The sequence below is a fragment of the Sphaeramia orbicularis genome, chromosome 8 (genome assembly GCF_902148855.1).
Source record: "Sphaeramia orbicularis chromosome 8, fSphaOr1.1, whole genome shotgun sequence".
Lineage (NCBI taxonomy): Eukaryota > Metazoa > Chordata > Actinopteri > Kurtiformes > Apogonidae > Sphaeramia > Sphaeramia orbicularis.
Genome location: NC_043964.1, coordinates 30,292,135 through 30,304,017, shown reverse-complemented (window position 1 = coordinate 30,304,017; position 11,883 = coordinate 30,292,135). Strand labels below are relative to the sequence as shown.

The 11,883-nt window shown below is 41.2% G+C and overlaps 1 protein-coding gene across 3 annotated transcripts in view; it reads right to left on the bottom strand.

The window, feature by feature from the left end:
* Positions 1-8,026: 8,026 nt before the first annotated feature.
* Positions 8,027-11,883, bottom strand: part of cep112 (centrosomal protein 112) — a 114,553-nt gene continuing 110,696 nt past the window's right edge. For all 3 annotated transcript variants that reach the window (XM_030141740.1, XM_030141741.1, XM_030141743.1), the window contains 3 exons: positions 10,796-10,897; positions 9,187-9,251; positions 8,027-8,330 (listed from right to left, as the gene is read on the bottom strand). In XM_030141740.1, coding sequence (XP_029997600.1) covers positions 8,327-8,330; positions 9,187-9,251; positions 10,796-10,897 — 171 coding nt within the window. In that variant the 3' untranslated portion in view covers positions 8,027-8,326. The remainder of the gene's footprint in view (positions 8,331-9,186; positions 9,252-10,795; positions 10,898-11,883) is intronic.

The following is an 11,883-nucleotide window of genomic DNA, read 5'->3' as shown; positions in this document are numbered from 1 at the left end:
AGTACTGTACAAAGACGGCTAACACTTTGATCAGCCTGTTTGCTAAAGGTGCTGTGAAACTTTCTCCCTTGATGCGTCATTTCCCATCAAGGTTAATAAAAGAGGAAACTGCTCTTGAAGAGGCCGTGATGACTAAGGGATTACTCTTTCGTCAAAGGCCACTTTATCGTCTTCAAATTCAGTGCATTTGGGTCATGTAAAAAAACATTTGGAACATCAAACCAACACCTGATGTCGCAGCAAAAGATGCGCAGAGCACACATCCTCTGCCAGATAGTGATGACTCAGAAATGAGGCAAACTGGCAATAAATAAAGGACAATTTCACAGACTTCCACAGCCATAGAGGTCATCTAGCTAATAAACAGAATGCCAGCCAGACAATGTCAGCCTTTGTTAACTTCAGAGGGCTAAGGCTGACCTCTGACAGTAAACACACCAGGGTGGAAACCATCACCATGGCGATGGTGTGGACCCCCTGCCAGTGCCAGGGGCCAGTTGGGCCCTCGTGTCCTGCCTTGTCAACCCCCTCTATGGTTCACTGGAGGTCCCATCCTTGGATGAGTCTTCCCTGCTGCCCCCTCTGGAGCTGACCCCAAGTCCGTGACTGGCTGGAGACCAGGGGTGTCCTTGGCTCCTGGCCCTATAAAAAGACGCTTGAAAGAGGGCTTCAGGGGGAGAGGTTATGGGGTGTAGCTGTGTCTCTGTTTGGGAAGATATTATTACCGGGACAGGTCAATTTCAGTCTGACTACAAAGGCACTATAAATAGAGAAGGGCAAACATAAATCACTTGAAAGGCCAATCAATTCTTTAATGTTGGCTGCTTCTTTTTTGGCACAGTGTGGGTCACTAGTAAGATGCATGTATTTAGAACACAAAACATGAGTAACTGGACTTACAATCCAAATAGGTGGCAAGTACACTGCAGTTTCATACTTAAATCAATAGATTACTTAGTGGGATTACTTTCTAAGCCTACATCTCCTATAAATCTTTATCTTAACCCATGAAGACCCAGTACTACTTTTGTGTCAGTTCCCAAATGAAATTTTCTCTATATCAAACCTTTCTTAAGCAATTTATCACCATTTATCTATAATATTATCCCCAGTATTTTGTATTTTATCAGTATTAATCAGGTATTTTTCTGTATTTAATTTACTGATCGTGTAGATGTTCATAAAAGCTCTGATTAAAATTGAGGATTATTATATCAAAAGCAGAGAAAACTGCTGAAAAAAGTGACTTTTGCAGCAAAATATATCATTAAGTGAACTTAAAAACAAGCATTTTCATCCACCGTCACTCCATGGGTTTTACTGGTGGATCAATGTAGACCACTGCATTTTACACCAGTTATTTACATGTTATTGATAGGATTAATGGACGAACAGGTATTAAACAGTTGAGATCAGTAGATGGTTTTGGTCAGTGATGGATGTTTGGGTCTTTATGGGTTAAAGTAAGTAGTAGGCTTTGCACAGTGTAGTCTACCTGTCCACACACAACACTGTTTATTGCTATTAAATTAAGTTTTTGTTCAATCTCCAACACTGAAATCAGAGAAGGTAAAACTCTGTCTTTTTATCTGCCTTTTTTTATCCTAAGATGAGTTGCTAGACAACAAAATGCTGCAAAATTCAGCTATTTTTTTCGTTTGTATTCACTGGGTTTCACACTAATTTTGATACTGTGGAAAATAAAAGGCCAAGGATGAAAGAAAGAATTGGTCTTTTTCTGTCTTGCCTTTCAAAATATGCTTGCAACTCAACAGCTAATGTGTTCATATGTGTTCAGGATGACTGGGAGACGATATTCAGGGTAATTATGGGTTTTTAATACATTTCTATGCTTTGACTGATCTAGCGTCTACGTAATAAGTGACATGTATAGGCATGTATTGTAAAAGTAACCCTCCCAGCACTGTGTATTGCATGGAAAAGCAGCCTAATTTCCTTTGACCTCACCGATTTATGGCGAAATTCGATTGAAAAACCCTTAACGTCTCTATTCCAACACCTTACACAGACTAGAGAAGTTTTTACAACAGGGTTATCTGGTCTCCTGAGCAGCCTCGGCCCGTCGTAACTGCTACCGGCCACCTCAGCTGTAGTCATAAACACTGGGACAGGGGTGAGCGTGCACGTCCACCGGTGCTGTCCCCTTCTGTGCTGCAGCTCTGTGATCAGTAACAGCTCTCAATTACAGTATTGTGTGCTGTTCCTTTTCGGCTTGGGGTTAAACTCTTTGCAGACCCCTTTGAAGTACTCATCCCTTTATCTCAAGCCAGAGCCAAGAATTTGGGGGAGGACAATGGAAAATGAAACCAAGAGGGAAGCTTATGGCAATTATCAACCAGGGCCATGAGGAGGAAGTCAGCTCACACAGACAGACAGCAAAAGAGGGAGCAGATAAAGACGGTAAGAGCCAGCCAATGTAGGACAGGGGGTTACTGTTTCAAGTTTGTTTTGTGCTTACACACCCCGGGCAACAAGCAACTGCCGAGAGAGGAAATGGAGGCTACTTCTTCAAAGTAGGTGACAACAGGGGGACAATGGTCTCTGAAGGGAGTAAGGAGCTGATGAGAGGAGCTGAGGCGGTGACGACGGGGGTCAACCGTCAACACGAGGCAGAACCGAGGAGCCGTGGAAGTGCCTGGGATGAGAAGGATGGAGGAGAACGGAGGAAGAAGAATCGCTGTTGTCAGCAGAATCAAATGGCACACAGAGAGCTGGGAAAGATGCAATTAAAGTGTGGAGTTAAGACAGGCTTTGAAGTTGGACATGGTGCATAATACCCTTAAAAGTTAAGGAAGGGCAACAATTCTGCAGTTTGTTATGGGGCTGTTTTGAAAGAGGAAGAGGAAAGAAAAAAGAGACTGCGAGTGGTGATGGTGGTGGGGGTTTGTTTTTGAAAGGGTTCAGTTTGAGGGGAATGAAGTTGGATTTCAAGCGCCAATTGGCCCCAGAAGGATGGGTTTTTTGCAAAACAGAGACTGTAAAGTGCGAGTGGGAGTAAGCGCCTACCTGTGCATTTTGATGATGGGGATGAGTGTGTGAAAGATGGAAGGAGGGAAAGAGAGATGTGTCAGAGACAGTGGAATAGGGAGCGAGACAGGTGAAAGAGAAAAGACTATGAAGAAAGAATTAGACATGAAATAGGCTGGGAATTGGCAGCGAAGAAGGCAGAGAAGAAAAAGAGAGGCAAAAAGAGAGGGGGGGAGTTGTTGAAGGTTATTTATTGGTTTTTTTCCCTCGTTTTAATCCCATTTTGCGCTTGACTTTTAAGTCTACCAATGTATAGAAACAATGTCGGATGCACTGTCTAATCCCGTTTGGGCCATGAAGCTCACTCCACACTGACAGTAATGACTTTCATTTCCTCTGCTGCTCACACTGAAGCACCATGCAGACACTTCACAGGCCGGACGCCACTGTTCTGCCATGCTTGACAGGACAGCGATCCCTCTCTGAATCAGTCTTAACCTGAACCCTGGGCTCCTTCACTCATCCTTAATCCATCACTTTAACCCCATCTTCCTCTTCCCTGACTCTGGGGCGAAGGGGCTCCTGCACTGGTAAAGTGATTAACCTGCTCGTCCGTTCAGCAGATGCCAGATTTTATCTCTCTGTTCGCTTCCTGTCGTTCCATTAGAGGGGTGCGACATGTCAGCAGGGTGAAAACATGACTCCAGCACAGTCTGATTTTTAGTTGTAATCATATAAGGCAAGGCACCGTATTTGTACATGTATGTATGCTTGAATGTGGTTTGGCTTAGTTTTAGATGTTAAACCCTTTTTTATTGGTAAAATGCTATTTCAGTCAGTGGCTGCAGATATTGTATCTTATTTGGGTAATAATGTTTAGATGGAACCTAAATATTTAATACATGATTCTTAGATTATCCAGATTTCTGATCATTTTTTGCAAGTGTTCCCGTTTTCTTACTCAAATGTCCATTAGATTCAACTGCAATACTAAACAAGAAATCAAAATGTTATGACGATTATATCTGCTCCAGGAAGGAGACGAACAATGTATAATACATATAGTATTGGAAAATTTGTGGCATGCAGGTGACTGAAATGGAAAACATTTCTTTTTTATATTGAATTAAGTTTTGTGATAGACTCCAAAGAAGTTCACAGGCTGTACTAATGCACTTTTTATTACAGCACTTCAGCTAGCAGTTCCTCAGTGCTTTAAGGCATATCTAGATGTCTTTTTGTTTGGTTCTCTACAAAAATTAATCCAATATAATCGTTATAGTGTCCAAAATTATATAATTTGCTCTAATCCTTTAAAAATCTTCTACCACTGGAGGAAAAACATCTTATCTAGACTAAATCAGGTTTCAAAACTGAAATCAGAATTTCTCCAATGTGTCAGATTTTTGGATTACGTGAACATTTCACTTTCGAATCTTATGGCAATGGCTTTTCTGGCTCATTCACAAACTAAAAATATGTGCAACATTGCTCAAACTTACAATATGAAGAGTAAACCTAAGTAGCAGAGTCCATCACCTAGACTAAAAACATTTTTTTTTTTTTACACACTTCTTTGTTCTTTTGGGTAGTTATGGTTTCCCTCTTTAGGAACCAGCAGTAATCACCATCACCATCGTCATCTTCAACCACTATTCATTTCAGAAACATCATAATGAAATCGTTCACCATGCTCATCTCTTACACCACCCAAAGTGGTAGGAAAAATCAGGTTGCTGGTGGAGGAAAATCATTTGGAACCACATTCTGCCACCCACCCGCTCGTATGCCTTTAGCATTTCCTCATCTAGTTGATCATAATTTGGGGCTTTATGGCCAAACAGAAAATGTTGCATCGCTTGCACAAATGAATCCCAAGGAGAGCTGAGCTTTGAGGAGAATACAGGATCACCACTGAATGAGCTGGGGTCCGATGCAAAGCTGAAACCTGGAATTTTCATCAGTTTGGACTGCACCAAATCTTTCTGTCAAATATTTAAAGCCACCTGAATTTTGATCACTTAGAATCAGAACTTGTGCATAATTCAAAATCCTGAGTGCTAGAGAAGTTTGGAATCAGCATGTCTGATTCAGAATAAGTCGATAGCAAAGTCGCTGTTGACCAAGCAGAGGAAAAAAGGTGCATTTTGTAATTTATGTGGATTATTACAGACAGTGGCTCATTCTACCTAAATAGTAACATGTCTAGTCTAAGAGCTTGTATTTAATAAAGAAGGAGGCTGTGAGATAAAAGATAACGGAGACAGAGGAATAAGATATCCAGACTGAGACATAGGGCAAGCGATACGAGAAAACCTCCCACTCTGTCTTGGGTCTCCTGTCCCTCTTCTCAACCCACACCATCAGCCCAGACGGCACATTCATGGCACAATCACACAAACATAACCTATTGTGCCTTCTTCACTAAGGCTGTCTAGCCTCTAACCCACTTGCTCTTATATCACACAGCTGCATATCCTTTTCATAGCTCTTGTTGCTCTTGTTTGAGTGACAGGGCCAGGAAAAAAGGAGGAATCACTGCCATAAATACCATATCAACAAACAGACACCAATACAGGCTAGGAGAGAGAGAGAGAGACAAAGGCAGAAAACACGATAGAAGACAGAATAAATAGCGTAAGTGCAATGTGTTGAGGGTGTTGTGCTGTGTTGTATGTGTGTGTGTGAGAAGTGTTGGTGTTAAAAAGGTTTATTTATGCAAGCAGCGTACAGCAGCCAAATGCAGACCTCCTAGGGTCTGACTCAGAATACAGCTCTATAAAAAGCTCCTGTGACAAACAGCTCACGCAAACACACATGTACAGTGACTTGTCAATCACATGCTGATGTACAGTCAATCCCACAGGCCTGTCACAGGAGCTCAGGATGAGGCATGCACACAAGCGCACGTCACATGCGGAGAGATATAAGAAGCAGGGAAGACAGTTGCTGAATGACCTCGTATCACCCTCCCAGAGATGATGGTTGGTCTGTGGACTGGAATAAAACATTCAGTATCCAACAGACATTATGTTCATTGCTGGTGATCGCATTCCCAATGCTGTGTCCTTCACCGTTTTTATCTTGTGTGCATTTTAAGTGTGCGGTGGTTTCAAAAGGGCACTCAGGTGTCATTCGACAGCCAGAAGCACTAACCGCCAGAGTCAAGCAGATAAAAAAAACAGTAATGGTGGATGAATGGAAAACCTTGGGAGCTCCCTGACTGCCCTTTACTGTTTGTCACACAACAGTCTGCTGTCTGATGTGGAGATAACCGAGAGGAAGCGCAGGCTTTGATCCTTAATGGGACCATGTCCGCTGTGTGGAAATGACATTCATGGCTTGTATTTACACAAGCACAATTATGGAGGTTATTTTGGTGGTAGACAATCAATTAGAGTGAAACTATGTCAGAGTAATAACACAGATTAAAGGAGAGGTTACGGATGGAGCCTGTTTGGGTGTAAATGAACAAACACAGACCTGCTAAATGAGACCGTTAACCTTTAGATCTACAGTATCAGCAGCTACGTGTAAAGTCCGTAGTATGCTTCAAATAAAGAGCTTGTCAGATCGTCTTACAAGTCCTAAAACTGGCTTTCCAAGAGCAGAATCAGCCGAGGACTGCGAATGACAATTTCTGTAAAGGCTGGGGAATGAATTTAGAGAAACTTCACATGACAGGTTGTTGAACCACAAAAATATTGCATATTTGTGTGAAGTATGGGGGAAAAAGACACCTCAAGAGATAACTTTAAACCCTGTCTATTTTCAAAGCAGTTGCCAATTGGACTGGATTGTCGGATTGGTTTCAGAAATTTACAAAACTTTCAGCTCCTAGACATCAGAGGGATGTTTGAGGAGGGAGGTTTTAGATGCTGTTCAACAACCAAACAAGCCTCTGTGTTCAGCATACCAAGGACATAAATTTCTGAAATGGACAACATAGTTTGAAACAGACTATTGAAGTGCTGACGCCATCACTGACACATAATCAGAAACATCACACATGCTGCTTTAAAAGTACATGAACGCACACGCACCTAGGATGCTATGTTGCAATGGTTATGAGTCCACTGTTCACTCCTTCCAGAAACAACAGACTCTACAAAGGCTTTGTGCTGAAAGCCTAAATTCCTGTTTCTCAGATGTCAGTCTGACAGTCCTCTCTTCTTTCGTCTCACTTTTTTTTTGTTTCTTCTCCCTCTCTTTCTCTGCCTGGGCAGCAGAATCAGCACATCAAATAAATACAGAGAGGGGTATAGTGTTTCGTTTGGAGACAGCAGAACAGGTCACGGACAATGGGAATATGTGGATGTGCACGAATTGTGGGTGTAAAAAGAAAGCAATCCCAATGCAAATAAGTATAGGGGCTCTTTGAAATCATATCTGATTTTGGAATTTAATAATGCCTCCAAACTGTTTTCCAGGAAAAAAAACAACTGGATTCTCTTGAAATGATCAGTATTCAAGCCCGTGCATTCCTCACCTACCAGAGACACAGAATACCAGTGGATGGGGGATCATTATGAAGCCCATCTCTAGTCCACCAAATGTTATTATCATCAGAAAACCTCGGCACACTGGAGATATCGGAGAAGACTTGGAGACACGGCGGTCATTTCTTGGACTCCGCCGTTTTGAGTCGTTCAGCTTGGGTTTGAGTGGAGCCGTTGGTAAAACACAAAGCCATGGCAGAAACAGAAACACTGGGCCCAAGGACTGTAGCGTTTGGCGAGAAGTTCAAACAATTGACTCGCAGCAGTTTTTATCTGAACCAACCACAAACCCAACTACTCTTTAAAGTTCAAATAGGGGCTTGAACAAAAAAGGCAGTGTTTAATAGTGACAGGGGGAGATGGGAATTCAAGGTCTTGGACTTGAGTGTAAAGTTACAGAGCTAATCTTGGTTAACATGCATGTTGTGGTCATAGGAAAACAAGGGCAACAGCATGACTTCCTCTAATTGAGGGATTAATTATGGAGTATTTGAAGATGATGAAAAACATGCAGAAAAAAAATAGCACGACAACAGAAAATGATGCAAAGTATTTTATTACAACGGTACTTGATAGCAAATATCTATCAAATACCAATAATATCATAAAACTGATAAGGTGACAAAAACAATGTAACAGTAAAATACAAAATGAAAATCTGACAAAGAATAAATAGATCATGTGTTACAAAACAATGAGAGACAACAGGACATCAGACTACAAAAATGTCTGATCCAGTGAAATGGCACGTGTGAAGTAACAGTAACAGTCAGGAATGCTCACTTCTGATTGGCTGTCGTCATGTCCCGACGTACAGTGAGGCTGTAGTTGTGCAAGCGTTACCTGGAATAAATAAAGGAGTAGAGACAGAATAAAGTGCAAATTTAAACTCCTTACACCAAAAACCGACAAAACCTTATTAGAAATTCTTAAAACAACATCGAGACAGAAGATATTTCCTACTTCCCTGAATGTAATTTATGAGTTAATGTGCAACGATGGCTTCAGGTTTCCACATTGCACATGTAAAAGCTGCATATTTGATCCCAGCTGAAACCGCAATATTTGTAGTGTCACGAATCCTACTGGTAGGTCTGCCCTTTAAACTTAAGACTTCAGGTGAGCACTGACAAACCTGAACATAAAAACATCCTAACAGCATCAGACTCTGAACATTTGCGAGACAGGAAGCCAACATAAATAGATGGTGGTTTTAATCTATAGTTGTGATATTAATGTCTTCATATTCTCAATGTCCAGCTTTAAATTGTGAGGTGCAGTTAGTGAAAGCATGGGTTCTTTGCAGCGATGAGTGTGACTGACGCTCTGAAGAGATATTAGAAGAAGTGTGAGTGGCAGCCTGATATTACTGCATATGTATAGATGTGTTTCATAAAGACATAAATGGCTCTTAAAGAATGATGGATAGGAGGCAAATCAAACGCTTTAACAGTAGAAGCTGTCATAGCCTGAGTCTTCATCTAATGCATCTGCACCATAAATAGAACTTAACACATGTGTACTCGGCTTGCTGTGAGCCTATGAGTAATTCTTGATGTTCGTACTGTTTGAAGTATAGTACCAGCGTGACATTCAGTCGTACACATTCAGTACATTGTATTGTATAGACTCCTGCATGCAATTCTGCACAGGAACACATGCACACAAGCTTCTTTACAATCTAAACAATCGTGCTAACCTCCTGCTGCGACAGGCATCCAGGTCTTCCTGTAGCAACGAGGCTCTCTTCTGAAGGAAATTAACCTGCAACACAGACACAAATCACAACCGATCGCACAGTGAAATCCGCATCAGAATGAGATTAGGAAAAGAGCAGCAGAAATGCAGAAGAAGAAGAAGAAGAAGGGAAGGTAGGATGGCTTTGGGTCAATTGGGCCATTGAGTGGACGGGGTCATCTTAAGAAGAGGAAAGTGGAAGAATAGGTTGGTTGTTGAGTCCAGGGGTCAGGATGGCAGGGGTTGGGGGTCAGGAGATCAGGGCAGAGGGGTTAAGACACACAGGGCCACAGGGAAGATTAGGAGCCAGGTTAGATGAGGTTAGAGCACTACAAGACCAGGCTGCGCCATTCTTTTGTTTGGCTACAAAGTGTGAGTTTATTTATGAAGTGTCTTTGGCTGAAGTGAAAATAAACCCCATCTACATTTACACGGCATCTAGAGACTGGCAGAATAATCACAGCTCCAAAAGAATCTGTATTGTTCTGGGACTACCGTACTGGAGCCGAGGGTACATTCCATTCTGTGGGGGAGACCTCAGGAAAAGTCTAGCATTTCATTTGGCACTTCGCACTGGTGGAGTATACACAAAACCCCAATGAAATGTGGTCAGATGCCTCCAGAGACAAAGACTCTCCCCACCTTTTTTCCCTGTGTAAAAAAAAATGCACATTAATGCGCAAACCCCAAGACATCGTCGACGAGAGGAGAGAGACTTCTCGTCGAGAATTACATCTTATAAACATACCCCATCGCGGAGCTGTGGTCTGCACACTGAAATGGGATCTTGATGAGACCCCTTTGCGAAAACCTGTAATGCCTTATCATCATTACAGAAAACCCTCTTTTGTTTACAGTGTAAATGCTGACAAAATGAAAGCCTTTATTACGATTCAGTGTCAAAATGGGCCCAAGAGATGCGGCTCAGAAACAACACAGATAGATGAATGTGGTTGTGGAAGGTTGGGACTGTGTTATTCCAGACTAGCCTGGGTCGAGGTGAAAGCAGTGTTTGCATGATTAAGTGCAGCGCCGAAACCGCACCGAAGCTTTGGTCTCATCCAAACAAATATCCCTGACATGAATATTCATACGGGATGGTTGGGTTACGTTGTTATTAATTAACAGCGGTGAGGAAGTGAAAGACAAACGGAAATGATATATATTAAAAAAAAAAAAAGACCAGGGTAAAATTACAGACCTTAGTAATGACACTTTAAAAACATCTACTACTCACTACCTTAATCCAGACATCTGTCACAGACTGATTACATTGGTCCGATATCAGAAGTGGTTTTCACATTTAACAGGCTGCTCATCTCATATGGCTTCTACTGAATATAACACAAATCTATATGGTATACACAGAAGAAAGATGTAGCGTGTACAAATACAGCATAAATATTTGACAAAGTATGGATTAATGCCAGAAGTAAAGAAACGGAAGGGGGAATTTGTTGCCTGAAAACACTGTCTTGAAAATTACGTATTCTGGAAAGTGAAATTAACTGATTTCTGTGTTGTGTGTTTTTTCTAGTACCGTCTGCATCCTAACCGGCGGCGGCTCTCACCTGAGCTTTGAGAGAAGCAATGGTGTCCTCCAATTCCTGTCTGAGCTCTGCAGGCATCAGACCTTTGATTTTCTCCTCGTACTCTTTACGCACCAGAGTCACCTGAGTAGACAGAATAACCCCAAAAAGAGTTGGTCAGCTTTAAGAAAATCATTACATCTAAATCTAAATCTAAATAAATCTAACAGTAGTTATCAGTATATCAGTAGTTGCAGAAAAAATTATTAGACCATCAAAAGTCATCAAAAACAGTGGTGACTAAAACAAACAGAAAAAAAAACATGGAATGCCTAAAAGCACTGTTTTTGTCAGTACAATGCCATAGCTATTGATGTAAGAACTGAAATGATTTTAGTTATTACCAAGAAAACATTAAAAATAGCTAGATATCCGCTCTGAAATTAAACTCTTATGAGCTATTTTTGTTGTTATCATTATATTTGTCCAAACAAATGTACCTTTAGTTGTACCAGGCATTAAAATGAACAAGAAATTGAAGAAAACAAGGGTGGTCTAATAATTTTTTCCATGACTGTATAATGATTATTAACCATATATGCTAAAAGCTTCTACAAAGAAATTTTTATATATGTATGTGTATCTGTCCAGGTTAAACTGATCACTATATATACCTATGTATACAGTGCCAGTCCAAAAAAAGTCACTACCTTGATTTGACTGAGCATTAGGAGTCTTCCACTGGATAGTTACTGCAGTGATTAATATGCGATATGATGCAGTGAGTAGCTTCTCATTTATTAAACAACCATCAGTTTGATAGAGAGCATAAAGACTGGACTGTGTTTCAATGGGAAATCTCATGCGGTCTGATGAGTCCACATTGAACCTGTTCCGGAGTGATGAGCACATCAGGGTGAGAAGAAAGGTGGATGTAGTGATTATCCATCATTCCTGGTGCCTACAGTACAAGCCTGTGGGGGCAGTGTTACAATCTGGGGTTGGTTCAGTTGGTCAGGTCTACGTTCAGTAATGTTATGTGTCCAAAAGTAATATACTGAATGACTTGGTCTGAACATCAGTGGATTTTTTTCTTTGATGATAAAGACAAATTCCAAGATGACAATACC